Source organism: Lichenostomus cassidix, chromosome Z, assembly GCF_008360975.1.
Source record: "Lichenostomus cassidix isolate B80296 chromosome Z, HeHo_3.0, whole genome shotgun sequence".
Taxonomy (NCBI): Eukaryota; Metazoa; Chordata; class Aves; order Passeriformes; family Meliphagidae; genus Lichenostomus; species Lichenostomus cassidix.
Window position 1 is genome coordinate 59,976,268 of NC_139511.1, and position 23,424 is coordinate 59,999,691.

A 23,424-nucleotide genomic window follows, 5' to 3' on the forward strand; every position below is an offset into this window, starting at 1 on the left:
TGAGTGAAGCGTTTAAATCCTGGGGGAGGAGGGGGGGTGGGGGAAGGCACACAGATTGATATATTACATTACTAAAATAACTGCTCCTAGTGGGTTGTGAGGGTTAAAAATTTTGGTTTTACATGTAGCATTTCAAATCCATGGAGAAAGAGTGACTTGAGCCTTCTGTGTCCGGTTCCTCCTCTAGTGGCTTTCAGCAGTTCAGGAGCAGGCCAGCTGCTTCTCAGGAAATACGATCCTATTTCTAAAACTAGTGGATTCTTGTTAATCCTTTGTTGGTTTTTTTGGTTGGTTGGTTGGGTTTTTGTTTGTGTGTTTTTTAATTTTTTTAATTTGAGGCATCGTAGGATAGTAGAGAGTGGTGATAGAAGGAATTATTAGATTGCTGATGTTTGCTGTGTAGGGTGAGATTTTTAGAGCATGTCTTGCCGAGGCTTGGTTGTGTCCTGTATACATGTGCACACACATACTCTTATGAGAGCACATACTCGTATGTGAACATCAGTGCTGTGACTTCAGTTCACTGTGGTTTAGCTGCATTTTCAGTGTGTGAAATGTAAGCAGTTGTATTTTCTTCTGCCTCTGTTGCTCTACCTAGTACCAAGAGGAGCAGTGCTCCTCCTTAGGTGATGGTAGCTTCTGTAAAATTTCTAGTAGTTTCACACAATGAGAAAGGAAACATTGCCCTTCTCGAGTGTTGCTTAAAATGCATATTTATGTAAGCACACAGAGAAAAATCTACTTTGTAGTTAATTCTTCTTTAAAATATGTATGTATTTATGTACACACACAACTTGAAGTCCTTTCTAACAATTTACTTAATTGAGAAGTTTTTTGAGTGTAAATGCTCTGATATTTGTAGGAATGTGAGAGTCAGCATGTGGCTAATTGGTATTTATTTTTGATGGCTGTTACAGGCAGAAACCATAGCTGATGGTTGCTGAAGCAATTTTATGTAAAGCCATTGGTGAAATGAAAGCCTCTCATGAAAAAACCCCAAATGAATCAAACAGCAAAACCCCATTTGTGCATCCAAAATTTTGACAAATCTACCATCTTCCTAAAGTGATAGATATCATGTGTCATTTTGAGCAGATATCAGAAATAATCCACTAGTTCTAGTACTTTCCATCTGTATTGAGTGAAGCTGTTTCTTTCCTGACTGCTATTAAATGTTTTTATAGCTCTATAAACCAGATAGGGAGGCGTCATACTGTGATTTCCATGATTATTCAAATGAAAAAAAAAGTAGTTTATTCTTCCACTGGTTGTTAACTAAATTTGTATAAAGGTAGTTGAGCACAGGAACTATCTACACAGCTGCAGCAAAGGGAATTTCATGTCACCTGGAGGGAGAAGAACTAAAAACTGTTTTCCAATGAAGTCCAGAAACTGTGTGTGTTTTAGAGATGTGAGGGTTCTTCAACCAAGAGAAAATGTTTGCAGTAAAAGTAAGCAGAGGGAGCACTACACAAGCACTGAGTTGCAGAAAGATGGGTTACATAGTCTGCAGCTGATCAGGCGGATGCTCCAAAAGTCCTATTAGATTTTTTATTTTGAGATAATATCTTGAAGAATATATTTATTTTGTTGTCCATATCTTAGTCACATAACTGTTTAGTTAATTGTTTTGCAAAAATCTAAACTATTGCTGTTACTTTGCATTGAGTTAAAGGTAATTTCTAACTGTGTGTCACAGCATTGTTGTTCAGAGCTTGCTGCTTTGTTTGGTCACCTTTGTGGTTGTCTAGTTGCAGCAAGCACTGCCAGATCGATTTAGGAAAAGCAATCCCACCACATCTCATCTCTCAGCTTCTGGTCCTGACGAAATAAAGGACCTATGAGTGTAGAACACGCCTCCTTCCTTAGAAGCTTTGCTTCTGGGTTGGGTTTTTCTAGTCTGACCTGAGGGAAGGCCTTTAATCAGGACGTTTGAATAGCCTTAGTGTTGATCCTGTGGTGTCTCTGGGGCATTAGGAGGTTCTGGATGCTGGTTTTGGATGCTACTTCAGTAGCTTGTGAACTTAAAAAGATTAATATTAAATCAATAGATTAGATTGATATTAAATTAAACAGTAAAATAAAGATGTTAAAATGTATTTCAACCTTTACTTTCTCAGCTGCTTTTCTAGCTGAAAGACGGCAAATAGATTTTTTAAGCCTGAAATTGTTCTGGTGATAACAAGCATGGTACAACCATATTTTTTTCCCCCCAAAATACTGGCTGCCATATGAAGCAGAGGTACAAAACTAAATTAGTGACATAATACTCTTGTCTATTCCTGCCTGCTTGGAAATCACGGAAATGAGAACTGTACAAGCTACCACACTATTGATTAAATCTAATGCAAAACAATTATAAGCTAAGGCATGCAGCCATGACTCAATAGTTTGAGAAGTTACTCCACGTGACTTGCTTACATCATTGCCTGGGTGGATGACGCTAGTCATGCAGTGCTGGCTCATCTTGATCTCCAGTGCTGTTCACCAAGTATATATGAGAAGAAGAGAGTGGTGCAATGTTATCTGTGTTCTATGTAGTTTGACGTGTGGACAGATAAGATGAAAGATCTGGAAGTAGTGGCGACAAAAAATAGCGCTACTTGACTGCTTTCACTTGATACATGAATCAAGGAAGAAAGCCAAGATGAGAACTCTCTTAGTATGCAAACCACATTGCAGGTTATCTGCCTTCATTGCAGAGAGATAACAGAGCTGCTATACAGCTTGGCACTGGCACCTTTTAAATTTATCATCTTTGGGGATTTTAATTAATATGCAGGTGATCCATGACATACTTAGAATGCCTCAAGATGCTGCAGATACAAAAATTTGTGGACCTATCTTCAGTTTTACTGTGAATAGCAGAAAAATAATAGGTCTCCCTGCTCAATACTTCTGTCAAGCAAAGAATAAAACTTAATGACTGTCTGGGTCATAAGCCAGCACATCCTCATTGCAGATTTCTTAAGGTTTTTTCTTAGGGTAAGGGCTGGGAGGGGAGAGCTGGCATGGGACCCATGGACTGATATGAAAAAGTATAGAAAAATAAAAGGGCTGTTAAGAATCACTAATGCTTAATTTTTAAATTGTATCTTTTGACTACCGTGTTTTACTCTTGATCCAAACTGGTTGAAGTATGATGGGCAGATTGAGATAGCAGATGGTACAAGCCAGGCATGACTGTGATGGAGTAAGTGTATGCTGGAGGTGCCAATGGGAGAATCTATAGGATGTCTATGCCTATAGGTGCTGAAATGGGATAGGAGTATTAGTAGTGTTTATCTATAGGAAATGACAGTGCTTCGCCTTCTGCTGAAGGCATGCACTTCTCAAGTTTGAATGCACTTAAAATACTTTTGACTGTTAACTTAAGAATTGGACTGGATCCTTGTGGGTCCCTTCCAATTCAGAATATTCTGTCATCTGTGCATGTTTGCTGTCTTGGATGTCCAGAAGAGTTCATCATCCCAATTCCCCCCCACGCCAAGACTTTAATTACAAATGCAAAACACATGTCATTTTTTTCTTCATGTGACTAATAGCTGAATCACTTTCTCTGGGTGCAATGACAGTAGAATATGTCCTGGAATACCTTTGTCAGTGAAGATAGTACAAAATAAACACTAGTTCTGTCACCCAAATGTGGAAATAGAAAGGAATGAGAAAACGTTTCCATTCTTCTAAAATATCTAGGTATCTTGAGTTCTTAGTAGAAAACAGCTACTGAGCAAGTCTTCTGCCTCTTCCTTTGCTGTTCTTTTGCCAGTCAATAGCATAAAGCAAACTACAGTCTTAACTTTTTCTTGTAAAAACTGCATGATAGGAAGAGGATCAGATTTGCAGTGGTATTAAGGAAAATGGAAATAATTATTAATATTAGATGCTGACGTTAATGTTTGATACAGATATCTTTTCTTTTGCTTCCTTAGGTGCTAATGGAGGGAGAGGAGGTTTGTTTGTTGCATCACACTAGATTTGTAAGGTTGTAATGAAGTCCTTTTTCTATTGGAAAAATCTGCTAATCTGTGTTAAAAATAATTGACTACTGTCAGTGGTGTTTTAAGGCCATGAACAAGACAGGATTTGAGTGCAGTTTATAAAGTTGCTGGAACTTTCTGAAGAATGACTTTGCCCGGCTGTAGGCTAACTACCGGAGAAGAACTCTGTACAGAAATTGCAGATCAAATAAATATTGCCTCTGTTCTTCAATATCTTATTGCCTAAAGTGAGCTGAAGAACTGATGAAAAACAGTTCTTGCTCATTTTTTAATGTGTATGCTCAGAACTTGGGGAAAAAATGGAGGAGAAAGACTGAGGTGAGGACATTCAGCTGGAATTATTTTCATGAACTAGCTTTTTCTAACTCAAAATTTCTTTAATTTTTTTTTTGTCTTTTTACCTCCAGCTATGACAACACAAGATTCCACTCAGACTGAGGTGAATTCCTTGACTACAATGCAAGCTGGATTTACTGAATCACCTGGTAATGGTTTTATTTCAGTACACCTATAATATTTTTTCCTGTTGTTTATGATACAGAGTTTACATTTTCAGACTCAACTCTCTTGAAACAAGCTTTTGACTTCTTTGAAGAAGTAGAAGTAGATATACCATCTAGGCCTTTTAATGCCACTGCAAGAGCTTGAGTGCCATAATTCTCTCCAGGACTGGAAAATGCTATGCAACTGCCAGTTGTATGACCTGTTGCCCTTAGGGATATATACCATAAAACCAGGCAGTGACCCTGGAGCTTGGGCAGTGCCCAAACTAGTAACGACTGCAGGGAGGTTGTGTTTTAGCCTTTAGACCTGATAATTTTTAATATGAGAGCTCCATATGCCTGTATGTTAGTGAAAGGTATAATACCCTTGCATCCCTGTGCCTGCTAGCTTCATCTATCTGTTATCTTAATTATGGCTGCATCAAAACTGTCTGTTATCCTTTATACTTGAATTGTAGTTTTGACAGGGAGCAGAGAATAAGTTCCAGGCGGGACAAGAAACCAATGATTGTTTATTCTACCAATACTTTCTCCATAAAGATTAGAAAATCAGAATTTCAGCACTGTCCCAAAGCTTATGTTGATTAGTGCAAGTCAGACATGAGCTAAGTTATATTTATATATGAACCTAATCATGTTCTGGCAAGGTATTTCATCTACAAGTTGGGGTTTTTTTAAGGTAATGATATTTATCTGGTGTTTATTTTGAGAGCTTTTTGACACAATGTGAGAACTAGGAGTGCAATAACTTTCTACATACATAAGCACATGCAGACATACGTGAAAGGTAGGAAGTGTTTCATATAATATGACCTCACCTGAATATGTATTTTCACTTGATATGTGAATTGAGGAGGAAATTGAGTGTGAAAATCCTGTTTGTGTGCAAGACACTTTAAAAGCTGTCTAGTTTTTTTGTGGCTGGATCTATCATATGAACTGGCACTGGTGCCTTCTGAATGTATCAAAGTGAGGGATTTTGGTGAAAAAGCAGGTGATGCATGTACTAGGCTGACATAAATTCAGGTGATCCGTGACAGCCCTGGCATGCTGTCTGAGTGTTTGTGCACATAGGCAGGCTAAGATCTGCCAGAACTTTTCAGCCTTGACATATTATTTCCTGGGTAAACACTTGGACTAGTTTGCTTCTCCAGGGGGGCAGAGATCAAGGCTTTTTGTGTTCTTGTCTAGAGCAATAGGATTTACTCTCTACTGCTTAGATGCAGCTTTGATATCTCTGCTTAAAAAGCCATTTTATACTACCACAACAGTCTGTCAACAGCACCAAATGGAATAGCCTGAAACTCTGTTCTTCCATACCAACCGTGTTAATATACAGGTTTATTTTTATTTAAACTGGTTGAAGCTTGAGGGAAAGTATCAAAATGCAGATGGAGCAAGCCAGGCAGAAGGTTGATTGCCTGTGGCACAGAATTCCTTATGCTGTGAGCTTGACAGGATGTTTTCTGAAACTGGCCAACAACTTGAAAGGCTTGTGGCAACTCTGCCTATGCCTCTAGATGCGAACCCCTAGCAGGGGCCTCCTTCATCACAGCTGTATCTTGTCATCTGTAGCTCAGAGGCATGTGTTTAAGAGCTTTACCTGAGAGTTAAGTATTTTATGCAAGGGAAGAGAAGGAGTAATTTGGACGAGATTTAGGCTTTCAGAGATGCTGTTTCTACTGCACAGTGATCAATTTGGCCGCCTAGTGCATCTCTCAGTGAGAAGACTAAAGCTGTAGACCAATTCCCCTATCCTCGCAATTGTGGTTGGGAATCTTTGCAATTCATGAACAGGAGAGATAATCAAGCCCCTTTCCTTCTACAAAAACTAGAATAATTTTCTCTTCTGTTGTGCAACTAGGCAGAGTCAGTCTCTAATTACTGTTCATGTATTTCTGCAATGCATTATGAAATATCTGACAATAAAATTACCTTCCAAGCATGTAAAAGCACATGTGACTTAAAACATTTAGTTTATCTATTGGGGTCATGGCGGTGAAACCTGTTTCTTCTGGTTCATCTTAACTAAAAGACGATTGTTGTTGCTGGGCTACATCTGTCAGAGCTGTAGCTTATTAATTTGCTTTCTTTCTCTGCTCTTGAAATGCATGAGAACAAGTGATGGGAACAGACTGTGCTTAGAGTCGCTGTATCAAGCTTTGTGGAGCTTTATAAAATATCTCATACTCGCTGAAAAGTATATGATCCACAGCTCTACCAAAAGGGAATTTTGGTGGCCATATTACACCTTGTAAATGTAGGTTTTGCTCACAAAAGGAAAAGAATATTTTTTTTATTCAGGCATATGATGTTGATACTGTTGATAGTGTTGATATCCTTTCTTTATTTAAGGGCATTACCTGCTATATATCAAGAATTTTAAGGAGCAGTGAGGGTGTTTGACCATTTTGTAGTGGATCGCAAGGAGTTCTTGCCTCTGCATTCATTAAAGCAGTACCTAGATTCGATAGTCTACCTCTGACTTCCTCGCTGTGTTGGTAGTTTGTAGTGGCTTTGGGAATGGCAGCATTCTGTTGTTCTGGGGGTTTTTTTGTTAGCTTTTGGTGTGGGTGGTTTTTTTTCTCTTTTGTTTTGGTTTTTTTTTTTTTCAGTGTGGTGATTTGTTTTGGTTTTTGGTGGGGTTTTTTGTTTTTGTTGGTTTTTTTGGTTGGTTTTTTTATATTTTTTTTGTTTGGGTTTTTTTGGTTTTATTCTGGGATTTTTTAGGGGTCTTTTTTGGTTGGTTTTTTATTTGTTTGTTTTGGTGTTTGGGTTTTTAAAAAGTTTTTGTAAAACTTACTACTTTTCCCTGGACTATTAAACATTGATGTAGTCCTATATGAAAGCTGTAGGTGACTTATTGAATTGGGCTGTGAAATAACTATGACACTTTTAGGCTATTGACATTCACAATTGCAACATTACAATAAAGCTAGAAACTGCTATGTAAGAGCATAATTGCTGTAACAGCAACTCCAAAGCACTGCTGCTTTGAGATTATGGCTGCTAGCACAGCTCTATAAAAGGATCTCCACAGTAGTCAGCTTTTGGAAAGGTCTGTTTTCTCTCTCTAAGATTGTTATCATTAATAATTGTAATACCATATTGATACTGCTGTGTGATTACTTATATAGGGTAACATAACTTTATTTTCCTCCAAAACCTGTTAGGTCCTGATATTGCCACAGAAGGGCTCAAGCCAGCAAGCAAACAAGTCTCACAGTATGAGATAGTCATATCTCGTGAGTGTGTTATTTTTTTTGTCTTCCAATTATTTTATATTGAATGTGAGTACATGCAATCATTTGTATGAGTTGTAGAAGCATCTAGAATGGCAAGTTCTTGATAAAGTGAAGATGTTCGCAGTGAGCATGTGATGAGCTCAATAAAAGATAAATACATTTATGTTATTAACTATTGTGTTTTAATAATAACTGTTCTGCAGTGGAGAATTAGATTCCTATTTTTATGAAAACTATAAGTAAAACCAATTCGTAACTCTCTTTGTCCAAATAAATTGAAGTGAATAGTTTTTTGGCACTAGTGAATCCATTTAGAGGAACTGTCTAAGCTAGGGTACATGCTAAACAGCAGGCATTAGTTTAGCAACATTGCAGGAGTTAAAACATGGAGAACGGGAAAAACAAAACTTTGTAAAGTACATGTGAAGTTTCCAGTTGCCAAATAATATTCTGGAATTAATTTCTTGAATATCTGGAAAAAGTGGTCTAACTGAAGTATCTCTGGAAGATTTGCAAAGTACTGTTGTGATATTTTAATGATATAATTTTGCAGCATTTATGCTGCATTTTATTCTAGCAGGAAACAATGTACTGTGCATTTCCTGTTGTGGTATGTGCACTCTTGGTACAGGGATGCCCCAGCCATCAGTCTTGCTATTGGTTAATCTTCAACATCATCAGGTTTTATGTTCCATTCATTTAAAGGATGGATTTGATTTTAAGATAATTGCGAAAGGGACAGATACTACTTTTAGTTGGTGTAATTAGTCTGACTGTAAAACTTTTGCTGCTGTGGAACCAATTCCATTTGTTAAGCTACTGTGACCATAAACAACCTCAACACGCTGAGTTATGGTTGGCTCATTTATTGGCCTAATATCTCTAATAAATGAGTTTCAGTCACTGACTTTGCTCTGCAATGGAAGACTGAGGTGTTGTACTTCTAAGTATCTCCAGTTTAACAGATCTGAAGTATTTTGGCTGGGACTTGCAGTTCTGGACATGCTGTTCTTCAGGTTGTAAATGTCTCTGCCAAACCCAGTATAGTCCACTTATTCTGTGTCTGGTGTTTTCACTTCAGTGAGGCTTTGCTGCTGCTTTGGTATGACTTCATTACTATGTCAGGGAGCTGTGCTTTAAAACCTCATATCCTCTTGGAAAGAGTGTGAGTTGTGCAATACAACTGCAGGTTTTTGACCACCAAATACTACCGGGTAGGTCTAGGATTGAAGTGAGGGATGAATAAATTTTGTTGGAGTATTCAGGTGAATAACCACACTTCTGTCTGGAAGGCATGACAGAAAAGGCCAGTTATGAAATAAAATGCCAGTGCTAACTATCTAAAGTGTTTTCTTATAAAAGAAAAGATACTTGTTATTGATATCTAATTTTTGAATATGTTTATTTTCTGCTCATGAAAAGCAAAAAACTGACAGGTTTTTCTACTGTATCGGAATATTCTCCCATTGTAATTCTGTTAACTTTCCAGGAAGGCAGAGGCAGCCCTAAACGGGTTTAAGATAATTTGATGTCAATTTGAGTAACTAACATGAAAGGCCTAATCCAACAATGTTAAGGTTGTGGATTTTATCAACAGATTCCCTTACGATAAGACATACCCGTGATCTCACAGTATCACAAAAATCAGCAACTGGCTAAAATTCAGATGGTTATAGATATTTGTCTTACTTTTACTTGAAATTAATATTGTAACTTTCTATATACATGCTAAGTGCTTAACATGTTTCATTTGGATTAAATCATGTGAAAGTTTGTCTCTCTTAAATCGGTATTGCTTTCAGTGAAATGAGTATTTATGCTTCTGTGTTAGAGCCCTCTAGGAAGTTTACATACAAAGTGGAGTGTGTTATTTTTGTAAAGGATATCTATTTTAACTCATTAATGACTTAGGAAAACTGCTGTGAAACTCTGGTTTTACAGGGGTTTTTTTGCCCTGGGGAGTTTAAAGAGCACCTTTATCCACCTGTAGTCCTCTATATGTAAACACAACCTTTGAATTTTTTTTGCACAGAATGAGGGAATTTGTTTTTTCATTAAATGCTTTTAAACTTCTTATAGATGTGTCTCACACTCAGCTGGAAAGAAGTGTCTTTTTGCCCAGTGCAACTAAAGTTGAACTTATATGCAAATTAGATGAGCATTCTCCTTTGAAAAATCCTCAAGTGACTTGGAAAAAAGGAAGTGAAACAATCAGTCACACCACCAAAACTTCAAACAGCTGGAGTATTGAGTAAGTAACATTCTTTACACTGTGATGTGCAGATTCTAATGAGTTACCATGTTTATATACACTGCCCAATACTAGTAATGCATATATTGGAAGGAGGCCAGATGGAAAGATTAATCAACATACTAAAGCTGCAGGAAAGGAGAAAGGTTGCAGGTACCTCAAGCCTGGAGGAGCAGCTCCTATTCTTCCTCTAGTGCTTGAAAGTCAAAGTTGTTTTTTTTCAATGAACATAGAATAAAGAAACAGTTCCTTGAAGTGCAGTAGTCTTGTTCAGTGTGTAAAATAATAATCAGTCTGAGATTAAAATATTTTAGCAATTTCTCTTTCCATGTCCTCATTTTCCGCATGGTTTTTTTCCACCTCTTTGGTGGAAACATTGCTGCTTTGCAGAAGTCTGGAAGGCATCAACGGCCTTTTTCTTCCCTTCATAATTAACAAAAGATAGAAGTGATTTACAGTAAAGATGCTTCGAAGGTTTTCTTAAGTATTTCAGACCTCTACAGAAACTCAAAGCATTGTAGAAACCATTCTGCAATTGATACAGTTTATTATTGTTCTTTAGAATTAGGCCATTTACATATTTTAACTGGTTGGTCTCTAGTTGATTTCTGTATAGCTTTAACAGCAGTAATACTTATATCAAATTTCTGTTGTATAAAGTATGATGAGAACATAACTGTCACTTCCCTGATACACACAGAAAATCCATATACACAGCCATGTAAATTTTTTTCAAAGTGCCAGTAAAACATATAGTTTGCCAGGGGAGAGGATGCTGGACTTGGTTAGATGGAAACTCTTTAAAACTATTTTTTGTGTTGGAAGAGGTTACTTAAATGGTTTGTTCTTCCTAAAGCCCTGCATAGGATTTGCTTCATAGTTCACAGGGTGAACCCATGTCTAATTTGGTAACTTGTAGGTAATGCTGCTTAAAGGTGGCCTTCCATTAGCACGAAGGGTGAAAATGGTATTTATTTTCTGAGGTATGCTTGTGCTCTTCTGTCTTCTTAAAAATGTTATGCTCTTTCTGCATTGCACTAAACCTGAATCCTGGTGTTTTGGTGATGGTATGTTCTCTGCTCCGTTACTAATCCTTTCTGTTTTCTTTAGAATGCTGGTTAGCAGTCATTTGTAGTAGTACACAAAGAAAATACACACAAAAAAACAAATTGGTGATTTATTTTTTTTTTCTTTTTAAGAGTGACAGTCTCAGATAGCAGTCAGCTGGGAGATTACATTTGTATTCTGAAAGCTCATGTAGAAGTGACTGCTACGTTTCATTTAGAAGGTAATTTAATTAATTTGTCTTTATTTTAAATTTTTGTTTCAGCTGACCACTACAAAGCTGTATTAGTATTCTTTATGAATAGTATGGAAATTGCAACTTAATTTGATAAATAATGGCTAATATAGTCAGGCTAAGTGAGTAACTGTCAACGTAATTTCTGTAGCATGGAGGGAAGAATTTTGAACCAAAAACTAAAAGCCTTTTAAAAAAATTTCTAATAACCAAAAGAGTGTACAAGTCTACTTTTTTACCCTTATTGACAAACTGATTTCTCCTTCCATCTCTACAGCGGAAGTGAATCCTTTTCACTTTCTGGGGCATGAGAATTAAGGATGCTGTCTCAGATAAATTTCTTCAAAAAGCAGAGCCAAAAATTTGAAAGTTTGGTATGAGGTTTGGTGTTAAAAGTGAAGTAAGGATGGTTAAAATAGAGGCAGGATTTTTAAAACTTCATTTGTTTTTCTGAAACACTATATTATTCTTTTAGGGTGTCTTTTATTCTGTAATAGTATAAGAATAGCACTTAGATGAACAATTAGTATGCTTCATTGGGCAGTATGAGTGCCCTTCCTTCTGTTTTGTGTTCTCTTTTCCAATAGTGTTACCCTGGAAAGTATTGTATTTCCATACAACTTCCATCAGTTGTATGGAAGTTGTATGGAAATGAAACTTAATCAAGCTGCTGATCTGATGAATAACTCTAATGGGGGTTACTACCTTCTCTGGTCTCACCATCCAAATTTTGCAAAGAGCAAGGCAAGCATTTAATCTGTGAAGGCTGATGGATGAGACATTCTCCCTGAACCCAGGCTCTGAGAAACTCTAACTCTTCAAATCATTACCCTAACCTCACCTAAATTAACCAGTGGGGCTCCCAAATTCTGCAGCTGCAAGATGCCTTTGTTCAGTGGGATATCTGGTAATAGGACTTGAGGAGACTTGGTTGGGTTCAAATATCAAATGTTGATACCTGCTTTCAGACCTTCAGCCAGGAGAGACTAGCTTGCAGTACTGAATAAAGACAAAAATGTAGTTTATTCAGGCCTTTTAATCTCTAAAAAATAATTATGTATTTTTCTTGTCAGCATGTGGGTAAGGTTTAGTTGAATGGCTAACCAAGTCTGTGTAGATGGAAAAAAGTCCAAGGAGACCTTTTTTTTTTTTTCTGTAAGTACACAATAACTATTACAGTAAGGGCAGCAATGACTCAATTGGAAAGTCATCTTTTCCAGAACAGTGCATAGGACTGGTTGATTTATTATAAGAAGATGGGAGAATTGCTTCACGATGGTTGAATGCTGCCACTTCTGCTGCCATAAAAAGTACTGGCTTGATGGTTTTTAAGATTAATACAAGAGTGAAGGAAAGAGAAGTCCTTGAATCTTCCAGTCAGTAATGCAGGAAGAACGATTCTCAGGCTGAAAGATGAGTAATATGTTGGTATAGACTTAGTGGCTGAAGTCATCACTGCTGTAACTAACTGCAATAGCTTTTCCATTAGGCAGTTTGGGATTATTGGATGTGTTACCTCTCCTCTCCTTCCCCCCTGGTTCCTGGCCTGGCATAACCCCTCAGATATTGAGGAGGTTTGTTTTTACTCAGGTTTGCAGAAAACAATGAAATACTTGTAGGAAGCTCAAGTTAGTAAATACAAAGTATGTTCATGGATGTTATGAAATGCTGTGAAGTGCTGCTAGGTTCTAAAAGGGTAGAATAGATTAATTTTTTTGCCCTTTGTTCAGGGACCCTTAAGCAGCTTCTGAGGTATGTGCACTGTGAAATAGCTCTAGTTTTTAAAGCAGTGTGGAAATCTGACCGGTATACATGCAGGTGCTGACACCTATTTGTTTGTCTCATCAAAAGTTGGCTTCAGCTTTGTTTGTGCATCAGGAGTATTTTGTCGCCAAATTTGGTGTGATCTACTTGTAAAAGTACCTGTGACAATCCTTGCCTGCATTCAAATATTAACAACTGTTACAGAGCCAGATCCCAGCACTCAAAGTGGATATTCATATCCTTAATCATTGGTAATGTCATGTGTATTACTGGCATGCCTGTAGCTTTGCTTTGCCACTGATCAGCATGGATGAATCTCTTTGACTGCCACGTAAGCTTGTTGTGCTGAGCATATCAGGTGTTTTGTCCCAGCCTGCTCGTTTCCTCTTCTCTAAATTGCAGGGGAGATTGCAGCAGTAATTAGTGAGCTCATCCCTTTTAATGACAGCGAAGAAGATACTCTGCCAGTACTCTTCAGAAAGATAGTGTTTGGTGATGAAAACATACACATGGAGTGAGAGAACTTCACTAGTAAAGTCTTGATGTATGGTGCAGCAAATTCTGAGACTGGAAACAATATTCTTATTAACAAATTGGTTTCATATGTGTTCCTGGACAGGAAACTTAAGTTTGAATACACATGAGAAGTGGACTTATTTGGGAAAAAAATAATTTGTGCTTAGCACGTCAAGAAGGGGAGAGGGCAAGAACAAACTTAGTGTGTATCAAATTGTTCATCATAACTGCTGAAAGGAAGTACTTGGTCTGTTTAGTCTTGTGGGATCAGTAGAATCTAAAGTATGTCCTGGATCTGTACTTACAAAGTAGAGCAATGAAACATGAAGTAAAATTTAAAATAAATGGATCTGAGGAAAACATATTGGTAAACATCCTCATAGAGGGAAAGGAGGGGCAAGGGGAAATACATGCTTCATCATAATGTATTTGTTAAGACGTGACAGCATCTGTGGGATAGTCCCAGTGCATTCAGTAGCCTTTCTGAGCACATGGAAAGGAAGCTTGTGGGGCACCTGCTGTTACAATGGCTAGGACAAGCTCTGAAGTTACTGTTGTCTTGTTTCTTGTTGGCTCTATTCTGTCCTCAGTAAGACAGGAGCAAAAGTCCTTTTTGTTGGCATGCACCCAAAAGTCATTGCTTCAGCTCAGAAAATGTTTGTAACTACAAATCCTATATCAATCCGCAGTTTTTTCTTAGTTACAGTAAAGTTCTCTATATATGCAACTTGCTAGATGCACAATCACTGGTTTGGAAGAGACCTTCAAGGCCAGAGTCCAACCCATGCCCTGAAACCACCTCTACTAAGCCATGGCACTGAGTGCCACATCAAATCTTTTAAACACATCCAGGGCTGGTGACTCCACCACCTCTCTGGGCAGACGATTCCAGAACTTTATCACTCTTTCAGTAAAAAACTTCTTCCTACCATCCAACTTAAATTTCCCTTGGTGCAGCCTGAGACTGTGTCCTCTTGTTCTGTCAGTTGCTGCCTGGAAAAAGAGACCAACCCCCACCTCTTTACAACCACCCCTCAGGTAGTTGTAGAGAGTGATAAGGTCACCTCTGAGTCTTCTTTCCTCCAGGCTAAACAACCCCAGCTCCCTCAGCCGTTCCTCATAGGGCTTGTGTTCCAAACCCTTCACCAGCCTCGTTGTCCTCCTTTGGACATGTTCAAGTGTCTCAATGTCGTTCCTGAACTGAGGAGCCCAGAACTGGACACAGTACATGAGATGCAGCCTCACCAGTGCTGATTACAGGGGAAGAATGACTTCCCTGGTCTTGCTGGCCACACTATTTCTAGTACAGGCCAGGATGCTGATGGCCTTCTTGGCCACCAGGGCACACTGCTGGCACATACTCAATCGGCTGTCGACCAGTACCCCCAGGTCCCTTTCTCCCTGAGCACTGTCCAGCCACACTGTCCCCAGCCTATAGTGTTGAAGGGAGTTGTTGTGGCCAAAATGCAGGACTTGGCACTTGGACTTATTGAAGTTCAGGTTACTGGACTCTGCCTATCTATCCAGTCGTTCCAAGTCTCTTTGCAGAGTTTTCCTACCTTCCAACAGATTGACACATGCCCTCAGCTTGGTGTCATCTGCAAATTTACTAATAGTAGACCCCATACCTTCATCTATGTCATCAGTAAAAATATTAAACAAAAGTGGCCCCAGCACAGATCCCTGAGGGACAGCACTAGTGCCTGGCCGCCAACTGGGTGCAGCACCTTTCACCACCACTCTCTGGGCTCAGCCATCCAGCCAGTTCTTAACCCAGTGAAGAGTGCACCTGTCCAAGCTGTGAGCTGCCAGCTTTTCCAGGAGTTTACTGTGGGAAACAGTGTCAAAGGCCTTGCTGAAGTCCAAATAGACAACATCCACAGCCTTTCCTGCATCTGCCAGGCGGGTTACCTGGCCATAAAAGGAGATCAGGTTGGTCAAATATGACCTACCCCTCCTAAACCTGTGCTGGCTAGGTCTTATCCCTCAGCCATCCTTTAAGTGCTGTGTGATGGCACTCAAAATAAACTGTTCCATGACCTTACCGGGTACCGAGGTTTGACTGACTGGCCTGTAATGTTCAGGATCCTTCTTCCTACCCTTCCTGTAAATGGCCACATTGGTCAGCTTCCAGTCTTCTCCACATCTGCAGTCACTAAATTCCCTTCTGCACCCAGTAGAGAACTGAGATGTTTTACCCTTCCTTTTGCCATTAATATAGTTGTAAAAACATTTATTATCCTTCACAAAAATTGCCATGTTAAGTTCTAACTGAGCTTTGGCCTCTTTAATTTTTTTCCTGTGCATCCTAATGATTCCCTTAAATATTTCCTGAGGTACCTGACCCTCCTTTAAAGATGATCCATCCTCTTTTTATTCCTTAGTTCTTCATAAGTTCCTTGCCCATTCAGGCTGGACTTTTACCTTGTCGACTCATCTTTCGGCACACAGGAACAGTTTGTTCCTGTGCCTTCAAGAACTCTGTTTTAAAGCATGCCCACCCTTCCTGAACTCCGTTGTTTTTAAGGGCTGCTTCCCAAGGAACTCTCTGAATAAGTCTCCTGAATAGGCCAAAATCTGCCCTGCGGTAGTCAAGTGTGAAAGTTTTATTGGTGCCCCTCCTGATTTCGCCAAATATTGAAAACTCTATAATTTCATGGTCACTATGCCCTAGATGACTTCTAACCACCACATCTCCCACCAGTTCATCTGTATTAGTAAACAGCAGATCTATTGTAGTCCCTCCCCTGGTGGACTCACTCACCAGCTGACAAGAAGTTGTTCTCCACACACTCTTAAGAACCTCCTAGACTGCTTCTTCTCTGCTATATTAAGTTCTCAGCAGATATCTGGTAGGTTAATGTCACCTACAAGAACAAGGGGTGGTGATCCCATAACATCTTCCAGCTGCTTGTAGAGTAAATTATCCACCTCTTCTTCCCGATTCAGTGGTCGATAACAGGCTCCCACCAGGATGTTTGCCTTATTGGCCTTCCCCTTAATCCTTACCCATAGGCATTCAACTTCACCATCATTAGTTTTAATTTCCACAGCATCAAAAGCCTCCCTAATATAAAGGGCCACCCCTCCACCTCTTCTCCCTCTTCTGTCTCTTCTGAAGAGCTTGTAGCCATTCATTGCAGCACTCCAGCTGTGCGAGTCATCCCACCATGTTTCTGTGATGGTGATTACATCATAGCTCTGCTGCTGCACCATGGCTTCCAGCTCCTCTTGTTTGTTAGCCATGCTGTGTGCATTAGTGTACATGCACTTCAGCTGGGCTGCTACTTTCAGCCCTGACTGGCTTACCACCCTTGGCTTGCTTCTGCAGAGCCCAGTTGCACCCTTTCCCCCCTTCAAATATATTTTAAAGCCCTCTTAATGAATTCTGCCAGTTCATGGTCTAAAATCCTTTTACCCTTAACAGATAGATGGAGCCCTTCTGGCTCTGCCAGGCCTGGTGCCATGAAAATTGCCCCATAATAAAAAAACACAAAATTCTGTCAATGACACCAGCCCTTGAGCCGCTTGTTGATAATGCAGGCTCTTCTGTTCCTTTCATCATTTGTCTGTGCCACTAAAGGGACTGAGCAAAACACCATTTGTGCTCCTGCCCAGTGAACCACTTGACTCAGTGCCCTAAAGTCCCTTTTAATTGCCCTAGTGCTCTTTTTTTCAATCTCATCACTACCAGCCTGGAGTATTAACAATGGAGTATTAACAATGGATCAGAGGGCTGAATCAGCCCAGGAAGTCTCTCAGTAATATCCCGTAGCTGGGCCCCAGGTAGGCAACAGCCCTCCCTGTGGGATGGGTCTGGTCTACACACAAGGCCCTCTATTCCCCTCAGAAGAGAGTCACATACCATGGCTACCCTTCTTTTCTTTATAATACTAGAGGTAATGATCCGTCCGACAGACAAAGTAGAATTAGAACTGAGAGGCTCACTGGGCAGATTATTTTCTTCTGTATCATCTGTCTGACCCTCCTCATCCAGGGCCTCATACCTATTCTGAGGTGGCTCCTGGGTAGGCAACGGGGGTTGGTTGGAATTTTTATTACCTCTCTGAACAGGAACCAATTCCCACTCTCCTTCATCCACCACGTGTCCTCCTATTGCCTTATGGTGGGAGGCATGGGAATCCTCTGTCTCCTGGGGGGCTTTTTTTAAGAATGGAAGGTTGAAACTCCCCCACCAGTCTATTTTCCTTTCACTTTCTCTAATGCACCTTGATCTTTCTACTTCCTTCTTAAGCTTGGCCACCAGAGAAAGGAGAATGTTCACCTGTTCACACCTCAGACAGGTGTCTTTTACAACATCCCCTGGTACTGCTGACAAGCTCAAACACTCCTTACAGGAAGAGGTCTGGACAGACGCATCCTTTTTGAAGGGTTCTGTTTGACTAGGTACATTCTTACTAACTACAGCTTTTGATCATGTAAACACCATTATTGAAAAAAATACCATTATGTAGTCATACCATAGCTGGAATAGACTCCTAACAGTATCTGCAGATGAGGTAAAATTGCAGGAAAATTATGGTTTTTTTCTAGTGTACTAGAACTGAAGTATGTAGCTTGCAACTGCCAAGGAAGGGAAAGAGGAAATGGGCAAGGGTGGAAATCACAGTCTGATTTTTTTCACTTGGTGTTTAGTAGTAATTGGCGACTTTAAAGATCACACAGTAACTGAGAACAGGATTCCTCTAGTCTTCTGCACAGATTATCTGAAATAATCAGCCTGAAATGACTCCTCATTTTCATCATGTCATCAATGATAGAATCCATGAGGGTTTTAAGTGGAAAAAGTGAATGGAGTACTATAAATGAATACCTAAATATATTCTTTTGTAACACAAATCAAAACCTGTACCTCTCACTTGATGTACTTTTTTCTCCTTGTTCTTAGTACCAAATGTTGAAGGAAAAGAAAAAAACAAACCCGTGATTGTGTATGAAGCAGATAAAGCTGTAATGGTTTGTAAGACTGAATTTACTCCCACAACTTGGAACTGGTATAGAGCCAATGGAACTCAGCTGGTAAGGTCTCCATCTGTTGGCCAAGCAAAACAGTGTGACAAAAAATACATACAGATACTTTGTAAAGTGTAATGATTCTTTACTGCAAGCTCTACAAACTGCATTTCCATTGATTGTAACATAAATCTCTGTATGGAAATGGAAAAAAAGTCTGTGACATTTACAAGTATTCATTGTTACAGGGTTGTAGTTTTTGGTTCTGGTTTGTATGATGTTTCTTTTTGAAAAAGGCCCTGCCATACTCATATATAAACAAATCAGGTGACTCTTGAGAGGCTTGTTTTTACTGTATTTCTACTGGTTGTACATGTCAAATCTTACCACTGAATACAAAAATAATCTTACAGCAGGACATGTTTTCACTTGTAAGATGTTTTATGACTCTTTACTTCCTCTACGTACAAGTAATTCTATTTCCTAGCCTTATGATCTATCTAGGAAGCATAGCTTCCTAAAACACTTTGTTTTAGCCCTCTTCCGAGGTAAGCACTGTCAACTGAGAGGAGGCAAATAGATCTGGCTCCTTTATACTGCTGGAGATTAGCACTGACTTGTAAGAGTATCAGCATATTCCCAGTGAAGCAGAGTTCTGTCTTCCACTTCCTTGAAAGTGCATGTTTTGTGCTGTGGTGAAACCTGTGCATTAGATTCGGCAGCTGAGGATGCCTTTATCGTTGGAGAGTCAGTAGAGCCCAAGGTACCTTTTATCTGCTGTGAAATAAACTAAAACAGGTCTGACAGTTTTCCCATGAAAGTCTGTATTTTCCTCTTATGAGTCTAGAGGGAACTAGGGTGTCCAGCTGAAGTAAATCCATCCCTTTATGGTGGGCTGATCATGCTTCAGAACTGCTTTTTGTTCCTAACTCATTGTGCATATCTATACAGAATTGTATGTTGATGATACTATTTGATTAAACACATTTACATTACATTAATAAGACTTGCAATATGTTTTTTTCAGGTTCGCATTGATGCATCTTCAGGGAAAGAGAGGTTTCAAATTAAGAAACAGCCTCCCCATGGAACTCGTCTGAGCATATCCACGATCACCAAGAAAGAAAGTGGTGTATATTGGTGTGAAGCTGCTTTTCCATTAGGGAACAGGAAAGTGAGGTTTGAACTTAGAGTTCTGTCCATCATGGAACCTCTCAAACCTTTTCTAGCAGCTGTGGCTGAAGTTGTTATTCTCGTAACTACTATTTTCCTTTATGAGGCTTATTCGAAAAAGAATGGACATGGTGGAGGTAAGCTTTGGTGGGTTTTGTTGGTTGCTTGGTTGGTTGGTTTGCAGTTTTTTTGAATAATTTCCAGCTTTGTGTTGAAATTACAGCCAAAGGTGTAATTACTTCATGCATGAAGTTCATACACTTCATGTATGAAGTTCAATGTCATTTTCACATCTGTATTTCCAATAAAATCCTTTCTTCTAAAACACTGCATTATTTTAGATCTTTAAATCTTTTCCATGAATCTTGAGTCAAATGCAAAGAGTTTTCATTGAGGAACACTTATCCATAAAGGGTTTGATATAGTCCCGACTCCTTTTTCCTTACAATACAAGGGGATTTAGAAGCTATAATTTTTGGGGGTATGCTTAGGAATGGGAGCAGTTCTTAGTAGCCATGATGGGAGAAATTTCTTTAAAAGTACAAAGGAAAAATGCGTATGTTTAATATTTGCATGTATGCATGTTACCTGTATTTTAAAATATAGAAATGTATAAACATATATATATGTATATAAAATATGATTTGTATTAAAATCAGAATAATAAAACTTAATCAAAATAAGCTTTTTCACAAATTTGGAGGTAATTCCCTTGAATAGATAAAAAAGGTAATTTGGAATAGAAATTTAAGAAAACTAATAAAATAAAAAAGTATGATTTTGTTCTGATTAAGCAATGAGTAAATGTACTAAACAAGAAATTTTTTATTGTTTACTGAGACCTTGTATAAATACATCTTCTGTTCCGTAGAAGGAGAAAGAGAGTTTCACCAAATTGAACAAATGTAAGTAAAAAATTTCTGTACTGTAGTTCAATATTTGTTCTCAGGTGTATTGGTGTTGTACAAAATTGTACTTGTTGATCCCATTGGTAAGGGGGGTGATGGTGAATGTGAAAGTACAGTTAATTATTTTACTAAAGACTTCCTTATTCCAGAGTGAGCAGAACACTATTTTCTATTTGGCACTTGATTTTGAGATTAAGATTTTTTAAAATTTTTTTTTTTTTAGTATTTTTTAAAAATCTTTTTTAGGGTGTTTAAGGGTTTTTTTTTGTTTGCTTTTTTTTGGTAAAAGCACCATATGCCCTCATTATAAGCTCATTCTAGAAGAGTATAACTGCAAGGACATAACTTCCAGGTGAAAATGTGATAGAAGAGGCTTTCAATTTTTTCCAAAATGTATTTTTCCATGTTATCATACATTTCTCTCCTTCACATGTGGTGAAAGCCCTAACTCTGCTAGGTAAGCCTGTAATTGCAGGGGTGTTGGGAGCTGGCATTGTTGGCTGTTTTTAGGGATAACTCCAGCCTCTCAGAAGGTTTCACACTGTGCTGGTAGCTTGGGCTCCCTGGGCTGCACTGCTGGAACCAGAGGAGCAGGTGCAGGCACTTCTCTTGCTGCTCTGCTGTTTGAGGGTCTGTGCTCCTATGCTGGCCCCCCTGTGCTTAGGGTTGTGTATTTCTATAGGCTTGCTTGCTAAAATATGCTATACTTACCTGTAACTCTGCCTGTCCTCTAATGTCTGGTTCCCTTGTCTAGCCTGTTTACCTCTTAAAACGAGAGGAAAGTTGCCTAGCAGTTCCTCATTTTAGATGTGTCCAGTCTGCTCTAATTTTTGTCCCCTCAATCCCTTCTCTCGTCCTGTGTTTGTCTGCCTTTTTTTTTCTGATTAGCTGTCTTTCCCTCCTTGAATTTTTTTTGCTGCAGTGATCTTCTGTGTTTCCCTGTGTTGTATTAACTTCTCATTCCTTTTTTCAGTGCTAGCTGAAAATATATTCTGGTGCTTTTCCACTGATCTGAACAGACTTAAAGCTCTAATTCAATTACAGTATAAAGTGGGAGTATATCTTGGGAATATAGTATGCTATTATACTGCTGACTGTTTGGGGATATGTCTTGGGTTGAAAATTGAATAATTGTCTTTATTGCGCAGCCCTGCTTCTCATAAACATGCTGAAAATACAAGGATGGTAACAGAATAGTGTACTAAAATAATGTTTTTACGTGTGTGGGATGTGGTTCTGTTCAGCTGCTTAATTTTTACTGTGGAATTCTTACATAAACCCATATGAGGAAAAATTTTTTAACTGTGTACTTCCCTGATTTCAAGAACTGAAAGGTATTTCAACTATTGGCTGTTTAGAAGATGGATTTGTGTACCAGTGAAGGGAACACATCTGGTCTGTTATATCAAGGGATGACTAATACGGGTGTACTTGGTTGATGAGGCTATAATTAAATGTCACATCCAACAGTGTATTTAGGTGGGAGCCTACTGAATCACCAACTCTTTTTTTTAGCAAGATAACTTTTAAATTAAGTCTTTATTGTGATCCACAGCATAATAGCTAGTTGCGGTTATTCCAGAAGGAGCAATCATAGGACTGTTTCATCCATGTTCCTAGGATGTTGAGCTGTATGTTTATTGCTTGCGTATTATTTTAGTGTTCATTTTATATGCAAATTCTGTATATTGAATGAAATAATAACACAGCAGTCATTTGGGAATGCTGTTACTGTTCTAAGTTCGGTCCAGAATTTTGTGGGATGTTTAGGAGAGACTGAGTTGAGTCTTTGCTACTGAGTTGACAGGCTTCATGAGTCAGTATTTTGATTGCTTAGTTTATTTTGATCTTTTTTCTTAACTTCACATACCAAAAGACAAAACCAAATGCGTTTGATATGTACTCAGTGACTGGATTGTGGGACTGAAATGATGGTGCTATCTTGCAATTTGAGTTTTGGAATTTAACCTCTTTTTCTTGCAGTAAAACAGAAGAAGAAGTTTCTGGGCAGCAGTAATTCTAGGCAGTCTGGTTCCTTGAAAGGTACGTAAGAGATGAAACAGAGACCAGAGTTTACTTTTCTCTTGAGCAGCCTTATACTAGGACAAAAAAATCCACTGTGTCATTCCAGTCTTTTTGTTATGTAGGAGTAACATAGTAGTTAAACCGTTGTTCAGATAAAGTAAGATACAGTCGAACAAGAAAGCAAGTCCACATTGTTTTAACTCAGTTCTGTTGACATTGTCATTTACTATTTCTGTTAACCCCTGCAGTCTTTAAAATGTGACCCAAGTTAATCTGCTTGAGTTCTGATCATGAAAGAATCCAGTGAATGCCAGGGTAGGTGCTGAGATGCACAAGAAGTCCTGCTGTGTTCAAAATCTGCTCTTTCTGGCTGTGTTTTGAGTGTCAAGTGAGATGATGGAGAAAGGATCCCAGTGTAATAGCAAATGGGGAATATGACAGTGCTGGAGAGATGAAGCAAGGGATTAGAGGAGTTAGGGAAAGAAGACTGAGCTTAATAGATGGTGCTTGAAAGGACTAGTTGTAGAATAAAGAAGCAGACAGTGTGTAGCCCCATGAAGGCTATATAATGAACTTCCTGATAATCTACCCTCTTTACAGTCTGATTATAGGCTGTTTCGCTTAGTCCATCTGGAAATGCTTGTCAGAGGATGGCCTGTCAGTTGAGGACCAATCCTACACACACTTGTTTCCATTCTGCATCTGGCACTTCAATGTCTGATACGTAGATGAGAGGTGTGAATGACTTTGTATTCAGGCCACTG

The 23,424-nt window shown here is 38.8% G+C and overlaps 1 protein-coding gene across 2 annotated transcripts in view; it reads left to right on the plus strand.

Moving 5' to 3' along the window:
* EMB (embigin) overlaps positions 1-23,424 on the plus strand; it is a 30,170-nt gene that overhangs the window by 1,024 nt on the left and 5,722 nt on the right. For both annotated transcript variants that reach the window (XM_085042079.1, XM_085042080.1), the window contains exons 2-9: positions 4,409-4,486; positions 7,678-7,749; positions 9,829-10,000; positions 11,200-11,288; positions 18,490-18,620; positions 19,582-19,864; positions 20,599-20,632; positions 22,619-22,678. In XM_085042079.1, the coding sequence (XP_084898205.1) occupies positions 4,409-4,486; positions 7,678-7,749; positions 9,829-10,000; positions 11,200-11,288; positions 18,490-18,620; positions 19,582-19,864; positions 20,599-20,632; positions 22,619-22,652 (893 nt within the window). In that variant the 3' untranslated portion in view covers positions 22,653-22,678. The remainder of the gene's footprint in view (positions 1-4,408; positions 4,487-7,677; positions 7,750-9,828; positions 10,001-11,199; positions 11,289-18,489; positions 18,621-19,581; positions 19,865-20,598; positions 20,633-22,618; positions 22,679-23,424) is intronic.